This window comes from Ovis canadensis, chromosome 23 (assembly GCF_042477335.2).
Source record: "Ovis canadensis isolate MfBH-ARS-UI-01 breed Bighorn chromosome 23, ARS-UI_OviCan_v2, whole genome shotgun sequence".
NCBI lineage: Eukaryota > Metazoa > Chordata > Mammalia > Artiodactyla > Bovidae > Ovis > Ovis canadensis.
This window is the reverse complement of record NC_091267.1, coordinates 49,188,348-49,210,694: the sequence shown is the minus strand read 5'-3', so window position 1 is coordinate 49,210,694 and position 22,347 is coordinate 49,188,348. Positions and strand designations below refer to the sequence as shown.

The window sequence follows — 22,347 nt, the reverse complement described above, 5'->3', positions numbered from 1 at the left end:
GTGCTACAGTCCATAGAGTCGCAAAGAGTCGGACGCAACTTAGCAACTGAACAACAAAGAATGGGCTGAGCCCAACCAACCCACTCTAGGCCCCCATGGCCAAGTTCTGTCTTCATCTCTTTCACAGTATTTTCAGAGTGCCAGCTGGGCGCCAGGCACATTATCAAACATTAGAAACCTGCCTGGTCTTTTCCCTGTCCCTCTCCCTCTGTCCTGGCCTTACATGTTTATATTTCCCAGGATTTTCTTCTTGTGGAAAATGTCAGGCCACTTTGTTTGGCTAATATGACCCGGAATCTCAACCACTCATAGCCAGCCTTCTACTGGCTGCCTCTTGAATCATGTGGCCCACTGGGATTTCAGACTCAACCATTCCTAATCCAGCTTTTTCTTCTCAAGCTCACCTTACCATGGGCTCCCTGTCACCAGATCCAGATGTTCGGGAATTATCCCAGACTTCACTCTCTTGTTCCATCCAGAAGCCAGCCCAAGCAGACTGCCAGACTACGTATTGTATCTGGGTTCATGGAATGTCAAAACTCATGTGAGTGCCTGGCTCGAGAGACTTTATTAGTGATAAATTAAGGTATGTAGAGGGTGGCAGAGGATGAGATGGTTGGATGGCATCACTGACTCAATGGAGATGAGTTTGAGCAAACTCTGGGTGATGGTGAAGGACAAGGAAGCCTGCCATACTGCAGTCCATGGGGTCACAAAGAGTCAGACAGGACTTAGCAACTGAACAACAAACCATGTAGAGATTAGCAGACCATCAGCGCAAATGAGCAAAATTATACATAATTGAAAAGCAAGTTTTTATTTAAATTCTGACTACATTATTATGACCCTTGCAAATAAGTTTTAATTTGGTTCTTTATCTCCATGGCAACAGGATGGGCAAAATATCATGCTATCTGGGGACAGCTGTAGCCTATGCTGGGCTTCCCCCATGACTTAGTGGTTAAGAATCCACTTGCAATGCAGGAGCCACAGGAGACACAGGTTCGATCCCAGGTTTGGAAAGACCCCTGGAGGAGAGCAGGGCAATCCACTCCAGTATTCTTATTTGCAAAGTCCCATGGTGAGAGGAGCCTAGCAGGCTTCAGTCCATGGGGTTGCAAAGAGTTGGACACGACTGAGGTGACCTAGCATGCAGGCACGGATGTAGCCTATGCTAATGATCTGTGGAGGAATAAATCATTGTATCAATTGAATAGCACACTTCAGCCTCGTCTTCTGATCCATAATTGCCAAAGTAATCCCAAGTACAATTTAAATAATAAAGTACAAACAGGAATATATAAGTAATACAATAAGTCACTTGACTTGTTACCTGAGCAAATTCAACTTTTTCTATATGGAAAAAAAAAGAACTCTTCCTGTGTACCGACTATAAATTTTTGGAAGAAGAAGACAACACAGCTAAAATATTAAAATTGGGCCAAGAAATTATACATGGATCTTATGGATAGATTGGGAAACATTATGAATGCTGTTTGGGTAACTGCCAGATTTTCATCTCAAAGGAGGCAACAGACTTGCCAGGATGAATTATCCTTATTTGACTATTAAAGTGTGATGCTGGAAGGCAAAAAGACTAGGGAATATTTTGGGGTTATGGGTAAATTTATTTAAAAATACCCTTTTGAAAAAACAGAAGAAAAGTTAAAAGAAACTATCCTGGAATTATTGTGAAGTAGGTGATGTAAAATGTTATGCATATTATCCTGAAATGTGTCCTTCATCACTTTTCATTTTTGAACTTTCTATGTGTAGAATGCACTTTTCTTCAAATTAGAACTTATTTGAAAACTCTTTGGAGAGCACTGATACAATTGGGCTTCATAATAATAGCTACAGAAGAGGAGCTTGAAGGACTTCCCTGGTGGTCCAGTGGCTAAGACTCTGCTCCCAATGCAGGGGGCCCAGGGTTCAATTCCTGGTCAGGAATCTGGATTCTCACATCCCACAGTTAAGGGTTCTCATGCTTTGTTTGCATGCCACAACTAAAACCCCACATCCTGCAACTAAGACTAAGCACAACTAAATAAATAAATAGTTAAGAAAAGAATAGGAGCGTGAACAACTAACGAAACAGAATTTGTAAAACAGCAGAATTTTAAAAGTGCCAAACCACAACAAAGACCATTTAAAATTTATTTGAATATTTAAAATGATTCTATTGAGCACTGTTGGGTCTTGAGAATATAAAGATGTTGTCAAGTTTTACTTTAGAATTTTAAACCCATGGTTTGCTTATCTTAAATTGTTTTATTTAAAAGATACCATTTGATTATTAATAAAGTGTATATAGGGGGCTTCCCTGATAGCTTAGTTGGTAAAGACTCTGCCTGCAATGCAGGAGACATGGGTTCGATCCCTGGATTGGGAAGATCTTCTGGAGAAGGGATAGGCTACCTACTCCAGTATTCTGCTGGAGAATCCATGGACTGTGTAGTCTGTGGGGTTGCAAAGAGTCAGACATGACTGAGTGACTGTCACTTTCAAAGTGTATGTGCATATATATATATATATATATAATACACACATATATGTATAATAACATACAAAGATGAAACAAAAGAAACCCTTTTTGTAGTGCTTGGTGGCTGCACGTACATTGGGGCTCATTTTTCACTAATAAAGCTCGGCTTCATCCCCGCCAGCTGGTCACAGCATATCTATTCTCTCAAATTCGTTCACTCAAAAAGCATCTAGGTTGTACACAGTTGTTCATAGCAGCTTTGTTCATAATAACCCCAAACTGGAAACTATCCATGTGCCTTTCAGTGGGTTCAATGGGTTGAACAAACACTGGAACACCCATGACATGGAATACTACTGAGCAAAAAAAAAAAAAAAAAAGGAGTGGATTATTGATGCATGCAACTTGGATGAGCCCTAAGTAAATAAATTATACTGAATGGAAAAAAAGTCAATCCCCAAAGGATCCACACCACATGATTCCATTTATGTAACATTCACGAGATGCCACAATTATAGGTGAAGAACAGACTAGTAGTTTTCAGGAGTTAGGGATGGCAGATGGAGGGGGCTCTCAGGAGGTAGCATGATGTTTTGAGTTTGTTTCATATGTGTGGCTACGTTACACATATGATAAAATTACATAGAGACACACACATGCACATGAGTGTGTATAACTGATGAGAACTGAAGACACTGAATTATATTAATGACAACTCCTTGGTTTGTATATTGTACTATAATAATTATCAGATGTAAACACGGGGAGGCTGACTGAGGGGTTCATGGTACATCCTATACAGTTTTTTGGAAACTTCTGTGAATCTATAATTATTTCAAAACTAAAATTTAAAAAAAAATTATTTAGGACTTATCTGCACTGTCCTGGGCATTGTCTTCCTTTTTAATTGTCTGTGTTTTGAATGTTTGTCCCTCCTCTGCATCTCTACTGCTGCCCTGTTTTAGATCTCCTAAGAGCATGGATTGTTGTTTTATTTATTGTACCTACAACAGTGTTTGGCAGAGAGAGAGAGAGAGAGAGAGAGAGAGAGAGAGAGTGTATGTGTGTGTGTGTGTGTAATGAACAGAACTGCTTAGCATCCTTACATTGCCTGACCCTGGTCTGTCTTTCCACATTATCTCCCTCTGCTTCCTTCCATATATTAGTGCTCCAACCGGCTAGCAGTTGCATGAATATATCCTAGTTAGTTTTCTCTCCATGCTAGACATTGCTCCTTCCAGGTCTTTCTCCCACTTATTACTTAACCCTTTAGGGTTCAGATCAAGAAACTCTTACTTATTCCCATTCTCTGGGCCCTCTTGAATGTGCCCTCTGTATCACACCACCCTACTTGTGTGTATACCTCTATTGCTTCACTAATCTTCCTTTATTTCAACAGTTTATTTACCTGTTGAATCAGTCAGGGTTTGTACAGAAAACAGAAGACACACTCAGGTGAAATCATGAGACTAACTTTATGAAGAGACTAGTCACAGAAGTTGGTGGAGGTGAGGAAATTGACGATTGGTTATGGGAACCCTGTGAGCACTGGAAGCTTGCAGGACAGAGTTACCATCACAGAGAAATGGCCAGAGCTTCAGGCCAAAATAGCACCTCCCACTGAACTCAACCAGAATCCACAGAGCCAGACAACCCCAGAGATGCAGCTAATAGAGAACAATCCTTGAATTGTGGAGTGAGGCAGAGAGAGGAAGAGAATGGATCAGGGGAAGACGACGGCAAATCAAAAGCAACCAATGCATGTTTCCCTTCCCATTAGATGGAATGTTCCTGAAGGCAGAACTATTTCTCATTCATTCTTATTCATTTGTTTATTTTCGGTTGTGCTGGATCTTTGCTGGCGCATCCAGGCTTTTTCTGGTTGTGGCAAGCGGGGGCTACTCTTCACTGGGGTGCACAGGCTTCTCTTGTAGGGGAGCACAGGCTCGAAGCGTGCAGGCTTCAGAAGCTGTGGGCTCCAGAGCTTGGGCTCAGTAGTTGTGGCTCACAGGACTAGTTGCTCTGAGGCAGGCAGAATCTTCCCAGACCAGGGATTGGACCTGTGTCTCCTGCATTGGTGGGTGGATTCTTATCCACTGCACCACCCGGGGAAGCCCTCTCATTCATTCTTGGAGTTCCAGAACCCAGCACAGGACCTGGCCCAGGAAAACCATTCAATAAATCCTTGTGGAAGTGAATTACAACTTCAGGGCATGTACTACATTTAACAATACTTGTAGGAAGGTAGGCAGAAAGGCAGGCAAACTGTTTACAATCTACTTTCACACGGAACTGTTTTTATACATTTCTTGATATCATATCTAACTTAGATGATAACAGCACAATCAAGACAGAACCCACTGGAAAGGTTAATTTTGGTCGTCTTGCTTTGCTGAGTTCAGTCTAGTAGCTGAATGTCTAACGCAAAATGAACATGGATATAGAAGTATCCATGTGGGGCTATCAGCATGAGACACAAAGCATGAGAGCCACAGAATATTTCGATTAGTTATGCTTGTCTAGTAATTATACAATATTGTCTCCAGATCCTGGCACCAATAGGCAATTATGAGTAAAAGCTTACAGAGTCAGGCAAGCCGGGTAGATTTTTGACACATGAAAAAATCCAGGTATTCTACCTAATGATATATATCAGACCATAGGGTAGGGTGACCAACTGTCCTGGTTTGCCTGTGACTGTACTGGATACAGCAAGTTCCAGGAGTTGGTGATAGACAGGGAAGCCTAGCGTGCTGCAGTCCATGGGGTTGAAAAGAGTCGGACACGACTGAGTGACTGAACTGAACTAAACTGTACTGGATACAGCACTGAAATCCTTTAGCCTGAGAAATCTTCTGTCTCAGATCACCTGGGACAGTTGATCACCTTACAATTAGGGTTAATTTTAAAATGTAGAATTTTGGACTTCTCTGTTGGTCCAGTGGCTGAGACTCCATACTTCCAATGCAAGGGACCCAGGTTCAATCCTTGGTAAGGGAACCAGATCCCATATGCTGCGACTAAGAGTTCACATGCCTCAACTTAAAAAAAAAAAAAAATCCCACATGTCACAACTAAAGATCCCATGTGCTGCTACTAAGACCCAACACAAATAAATAAACACATATTTTTTAAATTAAAAAATGTAGATTTTGATTCCTCAGGATACCGCTTCACTGAGGCTTTATTTAGAGATGATAAAGCTGTTCTAGCTCTTTGATAGTTATCTTGAGTTTCGTAAAACTTCAAATCTTCTTTGACTGGGATCTGGTAACTTTGCAGATGAATTAATTAAGAAGTCCTAAGAAAAATCCTTCACTGACAGTATTTTCTTAACCCCAAACCTGACAAACAATTTAATTCGTTCCTCAGGTGTAAAATCAAAATGTACTCTAGCATATTTATAGAAATAACAAGTCTGTCTTTCCACTAATTTGCTCAGGTTTCTGGATATATTTCTAAACTCCTGGCCAGCTTTCTCTGTAAACTGCAAGTCCCTTGTTCAAATATTCTACGGGAGGAATATGCACCCACAATGATTGTACCAGTGGCTATTTCTAACTTTTGTATTTATTTACTAAGTGAGAAATTGGTTAAGAACTAGTCAAGACTTTTTGCAGCAAGTCTTTATCCTCAGACTTTTGGCTGAACCATGGAAACTCAATATGCAATAAAACTGCCTGGTTCTGGAACCAGATAAACTCCTTTTATTAGTGAGAAACTTCATATAGGTACTGATTTATGTGTCCTATATGGAAGTACAGAAAAGACTTAGCCAGTGTATAGTATTTATAATTTATGAGAGATTTTCAGGAAAAAAAAAAAGACGAATGGATTGCCTTGAATCTTCATGGGAAAGGCTAGAGCTACTGAAGCAACTTAAGAAAAAAAAAATTTCACCTGGGGACTTCCCTGGAGGTCTAGTAGTTAAGGTTTTGCCTTCCAATGCAGCAGATGCAGGTTCAACGCCTGGTTGGGGAGCTAAGACCCCACATATCTCGTGGCCATAAAACCAAAACGTAAAACAGAAGCAATACTGTAACAAATTCAATAAAGACTTTAAAAATGGTCCACATCAAAAAAAATTTTTTTAAAAATCCAACTACTGTACATACTGTTAATAACATGTGAGTGATAATAGGCACCTTCATAGTTTGCAAATAAGAGGAATAGATAAGCTAGTCACCAAAAGTAAGATTTGCCCATGTGATGTGACATTGGGGAAATAGTTTAATGAATGATTATGCTTTAAATCATTATTCACTTTTATAACTGTGACATTATGCTAATTTTCTGATAGTGACAAAAATGTCACTGATATTTTTGGTGCTAAAAATAAATCACTTAAATAATTTGGGGGGTATAGTTTAAATGAAGGAATTGTGTGGTAAGTGAATTATATCTTTTTTCCTGTCAGTTTTACTGCATTATAATTGAATACAGCACTGTGTATGTTTTAAATATACAGCATAATGGTTTGACTTACATACATCATTATTACAAGAAGTAATGATTACCATAAGAGGTTTAGTTAAAATACATCATCTCATATAGACACAAAATTAAAGATGTAGAAAAAAATTTTCTTCTTGATGAGAACTCTTAGGATTTACTCTCTTAATAGCTTTCATATATAACATAAAGCAATGTTAATTATATTTATTATCTTGTACATTATATCCCTGTTTCCTAGGTGGCTCAGTGGTAAAGAACCTACCTGCAATGCAGGAGACAGGGGTTTGATCCCTGGGTTGGCAATATCCCCTGGAGAAGGAAATGGCAACCCACTCCAGTATTCTTGCCTGGAAAATTCCATGGACAGAGAAGCCTGGCGGGCTACAGTCCATGGGGTCATAGAGTTGGACATGACTGAGTAACTGGGCACACACACACATTACATACCTAGTACTTATTTATTTTATAATTGGAAGTTTCTGCCTTTTGATGGTCCTCATCCAATTCCTCCACCCTCAACTTCACCTCTGGTACCCACAAATCTGATCTCTTTTTCTTTGAGCTTGTTTTTAAAGTATATTTGACCTACAATGCTGTTATTTCGCAAATCACTGCATAGCGATTTGATCTTTCTGTATATTACAAAATGATGCATCACCACATCATTTAAATTACTTGAAAAAAATCAACTATTTCTAAAGTTTAAAAAAAATTGTTTAGGCAACTTAAGTCACTATCACTTGAAAAAACTACAAATAACGAGTTACCTTTTCTTTTCTTTTTTTTTTGCTGTGCCGCATGTGGGATCTTAGTTCCCTGATAGGGGATCAAACTCGCATCCCTTGCTTTAGAAGCATGAAGTCTTAATCAATCCACTACCAGGGAAGTCCCAAGAGTTATCTTTTTTTAAAAAAAATATTCAATTGTTAACTGTGCTGGGCCCTTGCTGCTGCATGCGGGCCTTCTCCGATTTCGGTGAGTGGGGGCTAGTCTCTAGTCGTGGTGCTCGGGCTTTTCGTGGTGGTGACTTCTCTTACTGAAGAGCGCAGGCTCTAGAGCGTGGGCTCAGTGGTTGTGGCCTAGGAACTTAGCTGCGCCACAGCATATGGAATCTTCCTGCAGCAGGGATCGAACCCATGTCCCGGAGAGTCACCTTAACTGAGCATCTTCCACTGTGTCAGCCACCCTATTAGACATTTTACATAGAATTTCATTTAATTCTTTCAACCCTATGATATGAGTATTACCAACTCCACTTTGTAGTTAAATAAAAAGGGTGATTTGCCCAATATCACAGAACGGTAAAGGTAGAGAACGAAAATTCTGTATTAGCCAGATCTTTTTGTTCTTTCCACTATCATCCAGCAATCTTGCTCCTGGGCATGCATGCCCAGTCGTGCCCAGCTCTTTGCAACCCCATGGACTGTAGCTTGCCAAGCTCCTCTGTCCATGGAATTTTTCAGGCAAGAATACTGGAGTGCATTGCCATTTCCTTCTCCAGGGGATCTTTCCAACCCAGGAATCGAACCTGCATCTCCTGTGTCCCTTGCATTGGCAGGCAGACTATTTACCACTAGCACCACTACATCACACAATTCCTTTAAAAACAAAACCAAAATCACTGAAAGATGTGTAAAAATACTATTCCAGTGACTTTATTATTTTCCATCTCTCTATATAATTTCATGGGATTTTGCTAATTAAGAATGAAGTTAGGTAAGAAACCTTATACAGCCTTGTAAGATCTATGGTGATGCTTTTTTTGTATTGTAGACGTATTTGTACCATGAGTGCTTGCTAAATGGTACTTGCTAATTCTATTCATTTGCTAATTTGCTCATATAGCTCCATTTCTGAAAATGTTGCCAAGTGCTCTTAAAAGGGAACAATGGGCATATTTTTAAAGTTTAGTAAAATCAAAACAAGATGGGCACATGCTAAAGATTCACTGGGGATCATTTACATATATGGCATTCTAGAAAAAAAAGAGGAGGTGCTTTTTTAAGTGCAGGAAAAGGAATGCAACCTATTTCTTGTAAGGGCATAGGAGCGCGTCTCATATTCTCACACATGGCTTTGTTTTCAAATTCTTGAAAGTGCAGAAATTCTTTTAATTTAAAGGTGAGCCCATGGAAAATCTGGACCAGCTGTAGAAAGCTGTAGAGGCGTGCAGTGCCATAGTCACTTTTTCAATTCGTGACACCACCCCAGGAGATCTGACCCTCCCACTCAGCACTGTTCTAAATTATCAAAGAGGCACGGCCCTCCCCATTGCTACAAGGGAGATGCTTCCATGGAACTGATAGTCTCATTAACTGCTCCTGCCTAATGGTTGTAAAGTGCAGGGAGGAACTCAGACAGCCCTTGAGATGCGAGGGAGACTCCAGGCTGTCCAAGGAGGAAGGCTCAAGAGCGAGGGTGTCTAAACTCAGCCGACTAGATAGTAAGGTAACAGTTGTATCTCAACCCAGTGTCCCAGGGGCCTGGCGGAACATCGCCATGACTTTCTTCAAGGTCACACAAAGTTTAAGTGATTTTTACTATCCCACATCCCAACGTGTCCTTCTCTAGTGAGTCATTTCTCATGGTGGCTCATCATTCTTTACTTATGGCATCTTTATTAGGTATCAACATCTCAGCTCTCCTAGTAATTGTGCGGCTGACTATTTTTGGAAGTTTCCCACCTCCCTGCCAGGGACTAAGGGAGTTTCATCAGTGTTGAGGGGGGAGTTTGAAAATCCTGTTCTCGAATGAGACAGGTAAAAAATGGCCTTATTAGGATTCCTGTTTTCAATGTCCAGGGAAAAGTCCCAAGGAGAGAAAAACAGGTAACAGAGACTTGCGTCCTCCCCTGGTGAGACCTGCTCATTGAAAGTAGGCTAAGCTAGGGTAATCGGCTTAATCTGGCCATAAATAGTGTGTGCAGCTCTTCATTTCATTAACATCATTAACCAGGGCCCAGCAGGAACATGGATTGAAATCACTGGGCCCCTTCCTCCAATGCTGAATTTACCCAGTTGTGCATAACCCATTTATCCATAAACTGCCCAACACCGATACAAGCATGTCAGAGTGACTCTTTGGCTGCCTGGGTTTTTCCCCAATGGTTTTGTAGGGGAGGCTTGTCTCCTGCCACCTACCTCTGCCTCCTGGCTGTTTTGATAAAGAGAAGAAAAGTACTGGAATAGCCCAGAAGGTGGCCTGAGTTTTGCTGGCAGCTTCTGAAGCAGCTACCAGTGTCTCCATGTCCCTGGGTAAGAACAGAGGGTGGCTTTATTCTGCCCACGCCACAGAGACCATGTGTCTGCGGGGTTTGCCTGACCAGAGAGTGGGTTTCTCTGGATCTCCATTCAGACTCAGACAAATGTCTGCATCGTAAAGGATGCTGTCCCTCACCTGTCACTCACGTGCGTGCACGTGCTGCCCCCTGGAGGCATCTATGCCACTAGCTGGAAATCAGACCTGTTGGCACAGAACTTTACCCTCCCCACCACCACCCTCCCGCCCTCTTCCCGGCCCCAGGCGTGGGAAACCTAACAGGCTGGGGGGGTGGGGGGAGGCGGGAGGGGGGGCTGTGGAAAACCAGCCGCCTAGGTCTGCAGTGAGCAGAGCCCATCCGGCTCCAGCTGAAGTGTTGTCAGGAAGGAATATGGGCCTACTGTGGTGGAAAGAACATCCCATTTTCCAAAAGAAGCTAGAAATGCGGATTCTTGCATGAAATCTCTGACTTTTCAAACTTGCCCACCTAACTCAGTTAAGAAAAGAAAAACAAACAAAAAACTATTCTGGTGGTAGGCCCATGAGTGACATATTCAATGCATTGTGCAAATTAAGAAAAAGAAAAAGGGTAGATAAAGCCAATTGGGGAGAAAAGAAGAAAAGCAGTCAGTCTCATGTGCCAAGTTAGAGGTGCTTGTGGGCAGCTGCTCCCTGTGCCAGGCGCTGGGATAAACGAGCAGGTCTTGGCTGGTGTTCAGCCCCCACTCGCCCGCTGGCTGAACTGGCTGAAGGTACACCCTGCACACCTGCAGGCGGCTCCCAGTAGCCAGATTCTGCCCCTGGGCCTGGGGGTGGGGGCCCAGGTTCACACGCTCCTGGTGATGCAGGAGGGAGTGATAGAACAGGGAAGCCAACAGACATGGCAAGCCTACCTGAGCTAAGGAGCCAAGAAATTGGAAAATATTTCCCCTATATTGGGTCCCAAACTTCCTCTCAGTGGTGCTGGGGGGTGAATCAAGAAGCAATAGGTGAGTTTTTTTTTTTTAATTTTAAAAATTTTATTTGGACTTCCCAAGTGGCACTAGTGGTAAAGAACCTGCTTGCCAATGCGCAGGATGTAAGCGACACAGGTTTGATCCTTGAGTGAGGAAGATATCCCCTGGAGAAGGGCATGACAACCCACTCCAATATTCTTGCCTGGAGAATCCCATGGACAGAGGAGCACAGGCGGGCTACACTCCATGATGAAGGGAGCGAGAGAGGCGGGAAGCCAACAGAAATGTCAAGCCTGCCCACACTAAGGAGCCATAAAATTAAAAAATATTTCCCTACACTGGGTCCCAAACTTCCTATCAGTGGTCCTGGGAAGGTGAACCAAGAATCAATAGGTGAGTTGATCTTTTTAAAATAAAATGTTTTTACTAATTAATTTATTTATTGGCCACACAGCACAGCATGTGGGATCTTAGTTTCCCAACCAGGGATCAAACCTGCACCCTCTGTGTTGGAAGTCGGAAGTTTTAGCTGCTGGGCCACCAAGGAAGCCCTGTGCTTATTTCTGACAGCGTCTTTTAGAGGTTATTCCGCTCTATATCTGAGGAAGATGTTCTCATTCATCTACTTTGTCTTTTTGAGTACACTTGATTTATTATTTTTTTTTAACATGTTTCCTTTATTGGGTCAGATCCCTTTATAGAAATTTTTCTACCTCTGACAACATCCCGATAAGATGTTGTTTCACAGATTAAGATACTAAGGCTCAGAGAACGAATCCCCCTCTGCCCCCCAACCCCCTCCTGCCAAACCAGCTAGGAATTGGCTCTATGCTGGACTTCAGACTTGATCTGTCTCATTAGGAAGCTATTGCTTCCTAAGACTCTGTACTTCACTGAAGATGCCAAGGGTGTTGCCCTTCCTCCCTAATGGCACCTAATCAAGTTCTGCTGTTATTCAAGCGCATGATGCATCGGAATCTCCTTCTTGGTGCCTTCTCCCTCCTCCGTTTTATTTCTTAACAAATGCAAGAACAGTTCTTTGACAAAGCAAAGGATACATCTGTGTAGTGTATAACTTTGAAAATAACAACATCACCAGATGTACATATCCCAGTGAGTGTTGTTCTTTCAAAACAGTGGGTTGCCAAGGCGACTAGAGACCTATTCCAGCGATGTAATCCATCAGTCACCACCTTGTCTGTGCTTCTCTTTTGGAAGGACTTTCGAAGCCAGTTTACAAACCATTCAGAGAAATTAGGCTCATCATTTCAGTGGCATTGACAGTTTTAAACGTCAAATGATAATATCCAGCTTTTCAACCACTCTGTCTATCAGATAACTTGAGTTTATTTCCAAAGCTTAAGCCCAGTCTCAGAGGAGTTAGATTTGCCACCTGAGAATCTTCAGAAGAATATGCTGGGAGGAGACACATACATTGGACTAGACAGGTCCTAACAAGCTGATTAAATTAAGAAATTAGGGTGGTGGGCAGGGTATAAATTTTAAGTCTAGACTTAGGAGTCATAGAGATTGGATTCAAATCTTTGGTTTACCACTTACTAGCTGAGTAACCTTGTGGAGATTACTTAATCTCTCCCTGTCTCTATTTCTGCTTTTGTAAACTGGAGATAATAATTGAACACGTAGAAGCTCCTAGAACAGTGGGTGGTACAGTGTAAGTGCTATTTAAGTGTTGGCTGCTGTTAAAATCAAACCTATCACTTTTTAGCATCAACTTGAATTATAAATGTATCAAGCAAGATCCTAACAGGGCAAACATTTTCTATAAGTATCGTCATCTACTGAAGTCACAAAATATTCTTATGTAGGATACATAAATTTGTTCAGTTATTAAAATAAAGATAGACTCTGCCAAGTGTAAAGAGATCAAATTGCCAACATCCACTGGATCATGGAAAAAGCAAAAGAATTCCAGGAAAACATCTATTTCTGCTTTATTGACTATGCCAAAGCCTTTGACTGTGTGGATCACAATAAACTGTGGAAAATTCTGAAAGAGATGGGAATACCAGACCACCAGACCTGCCTCTTGAGAAATCTGTATGCAGGTCAGGAAGCAACAGTTAGAACTGGACATGGAATAACAGACTGGTTCCAAATAGGAAAAGGAGTAGGTCAAGGCTGTATATTGTCACCCTGCGTATTTAACTTCTATGCAGAGTACATCATGAGAAACGCTGGGCTGGAAGAAACACAAGCTGGAATCAAGATTGCCGAGAGAAATATCAATAACCTCAGATATGCAGATGACACCACCCTTGTGGCAGAAAGTGAAGAGGAACTAAAAAGCCTCTTGATGAAAGTGAAAGGAGAGTGAAAAAGTTGGCTTAAAGCTCAGCATTCAGAAAACGAAGATCAAGGCATCTGGTCCCATCACTTCATGGGAAATAGATGGGGAAACAGTAGAAACAGTGTCAGACTTTATTTTTTGGGGCTCCAAAATCACTGCAGATGGTGATTGCAGCCATGAAATTAAAAGATACTTACTCCTTGGAAGGAAAGTTATGACCAACCTAGATAGCATATTGAAAAGCAGAAATATTACTTTGCCAACAAAGGTCCGTCTAGTGAAGGCTATGGTTTTTCCAGTGGTCATGTATAGATGTGAGAGTTGGACTGTGAAGAAAGCTGAGCGTCGAAGAATTGATGCTTTTGAACTGTGGTGCTGGAGAAGACTCTTGAGAGTCACTTGGACTGCAAGGAGATCCAACCAGTCCATCCTAAAGGAGACCAGTCCTGGGTGTCCATTGGAAGGACTGATGCTAAGGCTGAAACTCCCAATACTTTGGCCACCTCATGCAAAGAGTTGACTCATTGGAAAAGACCCTGATGCTGGGAGGGATTGGGGGCAGGAGGAGCAGGGGTCGACAGAGGATGAGATGGCTGGATGGCATCCTCGACTCAATGGACATGAGTTTGGGTGAACTCCGGGAATTGGTGATGGACAGGGAGGCCTGGCATGCTGTGATTCATGGGGTCGCAAAGAGTTGGACACGACTGAGCGACTGAACTGAACTGAACTGAAAGTTTCTCTATCTAAAAACATTCCATTTCAGATGTAATCTGGAAAAAAACCTGAACACTATGCTGTACTCTTGAAACTAACACAATATCGTAAATCAACTCTACTTCAATAAAAATGAATAGATACCTTCCATTTCATTTTACATTAACAAACCCATATGAAAATGGAGATGCCTGGGAACGCATTGCAACATCAATAGCTTGAAATACATGTGACATCCTAGCAAAACATCCTGGTAAATATTCCTCCAACCCTAAGCTCTGCACCTTTGCAACAGGAACATAATCTTTGTGCAGTGCAGTCCATTTTGTGCAGCTCTAGTTGTCAAAAAGTCTTCCTGGTACTAAATTTATTTTTTTTTTTTTTTTTTTTTTTTTTTTTTACGAATTGGTATATTTCTTTATTTCTCAATTTGTGAAAATGTCCTTAATTTGTTGATATAGCAAACAAACTTCAACTCCGATCGCTATGCAAAAGAACAGAAGATAATCTGCTTTGCAATGAACTTTAAAGTTCAACTGCACACAGGCAACATGCTATATATGAAAAAATTACTAACTGAACTACAGGTATTAAATACTGAAAAGAGTTAACAGTTTATTATAATTTATTTTATTTAACAATCTAGGAAGTTTGCAGCCATCAGCAGTTCCAGTGCAATTTCAGGTGCAATTGGGAATTCGGGAATCTCCGTGGAGCTGTTAGTGTAGCGAACCTTGTAGGTAAAATACATGCATACTTTCGATAGCACATGTGAAGGGATCTCTCTAAAATTGACTTCATTAGTTTCATTCTCAGCAAACTGACCTGGGCCACTCAACATGGCTTTTATTGTTCCTGATGTTAGCGCATGTTCTCTCTTTACAATAAACTCATGACCATCTGAAGATATCAATTTGACATACATGGCATCAGGGCCCTCACAGCCACCATAGGTTTTCTCTTCTCCATCCATTATGCTCTTATGAAATTCTACTTTGCGTCCACAGGAACTTTAGTAGTTTCTCGTCAGCTCCGCAGCAACCGCAGGCACCGCACCCGGTCCCCGCGCACAGCTACAGCCCCTACACCACGGCCACCCCCCCCACCCCCAGCTCCCTGGTACTAAATTTAAATCTCTCTCCCTTACCATTCACTCTCTCTGAAACCCCTCAGAGCCCAGGGGAACAAGTCCTATTTTCTTTGGAGGTCCTACTCTTTGAGAGTATTTTCTTTTCAGGAGCAACAGCCTTAGTTCTTTTATGCCATTTCTCTTAGGATGTGGTTTTGTATCCCCTTACCATATTTATCCCACTGATATCAATAGGCCTTGATTTCTTCAATTCTTTTTTTTTTTAATGTAGTTGTTTGTCTATGCATGTATTATCTCTTCTAAGAAAACTTTATTTGGCTATACCACTTAGTTGCAGCATGAGGTAACTTCTATGTGGATCTAGTTCCCTGACCAGGGATCGAACTCAGGCCCCCTGCATTGGGAGCTCGGAGTCTCAACCAATGGACCACCAGGGAAGACCTCTCTTCAGTTCCTTTTAAGATGTAATTCCCAGAAGTGAGCATAATCCTCCAGACCATAGAGATGTCTCCCTCCTCATTAGGTGAATCAGTTTTAAGAATGTAACCTGGGAACACATTCATTTTTATCTTAGTTTAGTCCTTATTTTGATAGCATGGTGCCAAAAGAAAAGAACTGATGACCCAGAATCCTATATCCAGTGAAGATATCCTTCAGGATGAAGGATATTCTCAGAGAGGGAAAAAAAGAGAGAATTTGTCATTAGCAGATCTACACTAAAAGTATGGGCCTAAATAAACTGATTAAAAGATAGACATTGATAGAGTAGATTGAAAACCAGATGTAGTCTATAAGAAATTCAATCCAAATATAATGGTGTAGGCAAGTTGAAAGTAAAAGGATAGAAAATGATATATATTGCAAACATTAATCAAAGGAAGCAGAAGTGCTAAATTTATATCAGATAAAATAGACTTCAGAGCTCATAAAACTATCAGAGCCTGGGAGAAAGATTATATGATAGTAAAAGAGTCAATCCACTGAGAAGTCACAGCAATCATACATGTCTATGCACCAAACAACAGAGCAGTGAAATATATGAGGCAAAAACTAACAGAGCTGAAAGGAGAAATAGACAGATCCACAATTATAATGGGCGACTTCACTGTCCCTCTCTAAATAAACTGTCACAATAACTGGACAGAAAATCATCTGGGTTGTAGAAAAACTCAACATCACCAACAATCAAATTAATTATCATTTAAATAATATGCTAAGGGCACTAATGGAAAAAGTGGACATTATGAAAGAACAGATGTGTATGTGAGCAGGGAAATAGAAACCCTAGGAAAGAGTCAAAAGGAAATTCTAGAAATAAGAAACACTGATACAGAAATGAAGAATGCCTTTTTCGAGGGCTCGTTAATACACTTACAGAGCCACAGGAAGAATCAGTAAGCTTGAAGATATTCAATAGAAACATCTAAAACTGAAATGTAAAAGGGAGAAAGAACGAAAAAGATCAGAATGTGTAAGAACTGTGGGACAATTACGAAGGGAATAATGTATGTTCGTATAAAGGGAATACCAAAAGGAAAAGAGAGAGAAAGGAAAGGAAGAAATACTGAAAGTAATAATGACTGAGAACTTCCCAAAATCAGTGACAGAAACCACAGGTTCAGGAATCTCAAGCAGCACCAAAAATCTGCATATGATTATCAAGCTGTAGAAGTGGTGATCCTTTTGTAATAATATAGAAATATCGAGTCACTATGCGGTACACCTGGAAAAAACATAGTATTGGGCTTCCCTGGTGGCTCAGTGGTAGAGAATCCGCCTGTCAAAGCAGGAGACACGGGATCAGTCCCTGAGTTGGGAAGATCCCACATGCTGTGGAGCAACTAAGCCCCTGCCCCACAACTACTGAGCCTGTGCTCTGGAACCTTAGAGGCACAACTACTAAAGCGTGTGTGCCCTAGAGCCTGTGCTCCACAAGAAAAGTCACCACAATGAGAAGCCTGCATGTCACAACTAAAGAGTAGCCCCGACTCCACACAACTAGAGAAAAGACCACACAGCAACGGAGACCCAGCACAGCCAAAAGTAAATAAATAAATAATTTTTTAAAAATGTCATGTTGTAGGTCAACATACTTTAACAAATAAATATACAAATGAATGAATAAATACACAAGTGAATGAATGAAGTACCATACTATGTTACTATAAATGATAAAATAGGATGAATTTGCATAGACTCTATTTTTGAAACATGCTTTCATTTTTATGAATCTCCTTTACACTTTTAAATATATATATCAGCTGAATACCATGGTATTTTAAATGCTTGCTATTTAGTCTAAAAATGTCCAAGTATTTCTTCATATCTAGTAAACTTAAGTTATGAACCTGGAAAGAAATGGCATGTGCCAATGACATTACAATTAAAGTCTTTCATTATCAAATTAAAAAAAAAACTGCAGAAAATCACCAACAAATTCCCCAAATAGGCCAGAGCTGGGTGGGCAAAAGATTTTACTTGTAGGAAAACATGGATGAGAATTACACAGACTTCTCTTTAGAAACCATGCAAGCAAGAAGAAAGTGGAATGAAATATTTAAAGTGCTGAAAGTTAAAAAACAAGCAAACAAACCAAAAACCACCACTAACTTGGAATGGTGGTTTTGGTAAAGTAATCCTTCAGAAAGTGAAAGTGTTAGTCAGTCTTATCCAACTCTTGAGACCCCATGGACTGTAGCCCACCAGGCTCCTCTGTTCATGGAATTCTCCAGGCAAGAATACTGGAGTGGGTTGCTATCTCCTTCTCCAGGGGATCTTCCCAACCCAGGGATGGAACCTGGGTCTCCTGCATTACAGGCAGATTCTTTACCAAGCTAGCCATCAGGGAAGCTCTCAGTCCTTCAGAAGTGGAGGAGAAATGAAGATTTTTCTCAGATAGGCAAAAACTGAAGTTAGTAGACATACCACCAATAGGCCGGCTTTGTAGGAAAGAAGTTCTCCAAGAGAGAACAAAAATGATTTAAGTCATGCCAAGAGGGCAGTGGTCTAGGGGAGGTGTCACCACCATGAGTGACACAGGAGGGTGCAGAGGGGTGGGCAGAATATGGGGACAGTATGCTTGGCACCCAGGTGACACACTTGAATGTCTTTGGGGGCTCCTGTGTTCAATTTTGAGGGCAGGGAGATGTGTGCAGCAGCTAGACCCTGAGACTGGGGGCTCAGAGTCCTCACGGATGAGGAACTGGCTCCTCCCATCAGGCAACTCACCAGTCCACAGAGGTGCTGAGGGTGAGGGTAGTCGAGACTGGGTCATCAGGGAGAGTGATGACCACTGCTTGTGGCCTCGAGACCAGCCACTGTGATAGGGGCTGTAGTTCCTCCCTCCAGATTTCCTTTTGTAAGTTTCCCTCAGGAAGAGAGATCCAAGTGGTGGGAAGCGTGAGGCCCTGCCCACACCTCCCTCAGGCCTGTCCCTCAGAACTGAAGTCATCCCCAAGGAGCTGGGAGTCTTGACAGCTAAGAGTTTGCAACTGACTTCTCATTCCCAGGGACTGATTGCCCTTGGCTGAGGACAGCCACCTTGCTCCACGTCATACTCCCTTTCCTAGGGACAGCTCAGGTCCAGTGACTGTCAATCAACGACAGATTTTCAAGGCTCAACTTCCTTGTTGTAATTTGGATCATCTGCAGGGTCATCTTTGCTCCAGAGTTCCTCGGGAGATCAGCTGAGACCATTGCTATAACCACATCATAGCTCAATTTCTCCCTCTGCCGGGTCTTAGTTTCTTTTCCCCTCACCCAAGTGATCCAAAGAACACACTAAAATAAACTCTACCTTGGTGGCTCAGATGGTAAAGAATCTGCCTGCAGTGCGGGAGATGTGGGTTTGATCCCTGGGTCGGGACGACCCCTCAAGGAGAACATGGCAGCCCACTCCAGTATTCTTGCCTGGAGAATCCCCATAGTCAGAGGAGCCTGGCAGACTACAGTCCATTGGGTAGCAAACAGTTGGAGATGACTGGGCAGCTAAGCACACACAAACCTCAGAGTCGGCTTCCTGTGGAAACCAACCTGCAACAATTTAAAGAGTTGGACCAATCCCATCCTCAATCTTCTCATCTTAAACACAACCAGGATGCCTTTAGGGGAAAAAAATCCCTTTACTGTCCTCTGCCCATCTGGGGCATTAGCTTTCATGACAGCAATACAAACTTGATACTCTCATATTGTCATCCTTGGCCCAAATGGTCTGCTTTTCACCTGTCACATTTAACTTTTGAAAGCAAGGGCTTATCAATGAGCTCCCTGCATGATTTCTTTAAAAACATATATTTTATTTGGTATGTAGCCAAAGTCTTAGTTCCAGCTCATGGGATCTTTAGATGGGGCATGTGGGATCTAGTTCCCTGACCAGGGATTGAACCCCTGCCCCCTGCATTGGGAGCACAGTCTTAGCCACTGGACCACAGGGAAGTCCCACTCATAGTGTTTAAACAAATATCAGGGCACCCTGAGACTTAAGCCAGTTAATATGTAAAATTATCTATTATAAAGGATAAGGGTACTTTTACCACCAAGGAAGTCCCCCTACACAGTCTCTTTGGTATACTTCCTGCTTCTTTCCTGGGATCATTTGTAGTAACCCAGTGAAAACTACTTTCTTAGTTCTTCCAAAGATGTATAGCTGTGTTTACTCATCTGCAAAAAGGTGTTTATAAATTTTCGTTGAATTGGGTTCTGTTTGTATAAAGACTGACCCAGCCAGACATGTATGACTTACTTCTCTTAAAATTCAAATGTTGGGATTTCCTTGGTGATCCCGTGGGTAAGACTGCACTCCCAACGCAGGGGGCCTGGGTTCCATCCTTGGTCAGGGAACTACATCTCACATGCTGCAACTAAGACTCATTGCAGCCAAAATAGGTAAATATTTAAAAAATTCAAATGTCAATGTAGTTGTCTCCCTATCTCCACTTTACCCTCCATCCCCCAGAATATGAGCCTATTGAGAAGCAAGACTAATAATAGTCCATTGAGAGGTTCTTCCTTAGCAGTGAATGGGGCTCAGAAATATTCAGAAATAAGGAGCCCCCTTCCTGTGTGTTCTTCCCTCATGGCTCAGATGGTAAAGAATCTGCCTGCAACACAGAAGACCTGGGTTCGATTCCTGAGTTGGGAGGATCCCCTGAAGATGGAAATGGCTACCCACTCCAGTATTCTTGCCTGGAGAATTCCATGGACAGAGAAGCTTGGTGGGCTACAGTCCATGGGGAATAGACATGACAAAGAGTCAGACACGACACAGTGACTATGACTACTACTATTCCTACTTCCTGTGTGTGGGATGGACTGTGTCCTTAAGCCGACCCTTGAAGTCCTAGGCTACAGCCTCCACAGTTGACCCCATGGTGTTCGAGCAGCCTGATTACTGGGCTTCAGCCCCAGTTCCTGGTTTTCACTTCTATCCTCTGCTGGGCCGGGAGCCAAGACTGAACCCAGTCCAGCTGGCTGAGACTCTGACCCTTTCTCCTAGTTTCTGCCAACTTTGTTTCTGGTTTTTCTACCTTGATCCATATGTACTTCTTTGGGCCAAGACTCTGGTCAGCAGGATGCCAGGAACCCTTATTTCCCAGAATGCCACACTCCTCCCCTTACCCTCAGACCAGGCCCCACCCACTGATGCTTGACCCAAGCTGAACCTGAATGCCCTCCAACTGCACCTGAATCCACACTAAGACCTTGAACCTGAACTGTTAGCATCTGCAGTCTGGGTGAGTTTCCCTGCCCTGTGCCAGCTACCTCAGCAAAATCCTTTCTCACAGTAAATGCCCACATACCCATCACTTCAGCCAGTCCTGCTGCTCTGACAAATTAGTCCCTGTTAATGAGAATTAAACCCAGAGTAGTAGTTTTCCTGATTACATTAACAGCCCTCTGAAGGGTAAAATTGCTGGCAAAGCAAGCGAAAAATTTTCCAGAATTTCAGCATTTATTTTAATGGGACTTTGTATTAAGGTTTAATTTAGGTTAAGCTGTCACCAAAATATCCTGCTTGTTTTGGTAGTTTCATTGCCTATTATCAAAACATTTGTCCTCCATCTCAGCAGATTATAGTATTTTCCCACAATTATTTAACTTCTCTCTAACTTCATATTTGCAGATGTACAAAAGGGTAGGTATCTTATTTCAAAACAAGAAAGGTTTAATTTGTAACAGAGGACAAGTAGTATTAACGCAAACACAAGTCACAATGAATGGTTTCTTGGGATTATAACATAAATACTTATATGCCAGACTTTAGGGAATCAGCTATATACCATAGAAGAGATTAAGTACCAAGAAACAAGATGTTCTAAGAATTAAAAGGTAGGCTGTGGCTTCTAATAAAGTGGTAACGAAATGACTAAGGTTATAGTATAGTTGGTCTAATAACTGAAACACTATTTATCTTTTCAAAGACAGATAAGTAGTTCAATGTGTATTATACTTTTTTAAACTACTTCCTAAGCTCAGATCTTACATTTGTAAATATTTACACAAAGTCATTAGTTAGCTTAATCTCTTAAGCAATCATACTTTGCTTGGGCCAATAGTAAATTTGCTTTTTATTCTGTAGCCCAAGAATACATTGTGGCCCCGGATAATCCACAGTAGGTAAGGTACACGCAAACCTGCCTGTGATGAAGCCAGAGGATAATTTAATTTGCACCATTTACCACCAGCCAAAGACAAGTGTATCTTTTGGAGCAATACCTTTTCTGAGCCCATAAGTGGCTGCACTGTTTTCCTTCAAACCAGTAATTCAGTTAAGTGAGAATCAATGGCTGGATGGCCTGTTGGTGACTTCACCTCATCCTGTGAGAACGACCTGAATGTAAGCAATAGTACAGGAAGCAAGATAATTTAAGAATACCAAAGAAACAACAAGGGAACCACAATGCTAATTGTCTCAAGAAGCCACCTCGCCTTCAGTTTAAAGGGTGTCCACCAATGCAAGGCAAATGGTGCCTGGAGAGAAGTTTCAGGACCCTTGATTCAACCTAGGTCCGCTCTTGGGAATGAAAACTAAAACAACATTAAAAGCATTTGAAAATTCTATAATTGAGCTAGAGAT

At 41.7% G+C, this 22,347-nt stretch overlaps 1 protein-coding gene across 1 annotated transcript; it reads right to left on the bottom strand.

The window, feature by feature from the left end:
* Positions 1 to 14,772: 14,772 nt before the first annotated feature.
* On the bottom strand, positions 14,773 to 15,288 carry LOC138428521 (elongin-C). The gene has a single exon (XM_069569316.1). The coding sequence runs from the start codon at positions 15,153 to 15,155 to the stop codon at positions 14,817 to 14,819; it is 339 nt and encodes a 112-aa protein (XP_069425417.1). The 5' UTR covers positions 15,156 to 15,288; the 3' UTR covers positions 14,773 to 14,816.
* Positions 15,289 to 22,347: the final 7,059 nt, after the last annotated feature.

Coding starts and splice junctions, on each gene's coding strand:
- LOC138428521 (XM_069569316.1), bottom strand. CDS start 15,155: ATGGATGGAGAAGAGAAAACCTATGGTGGCTGTGAGGGCCCTGATGCC.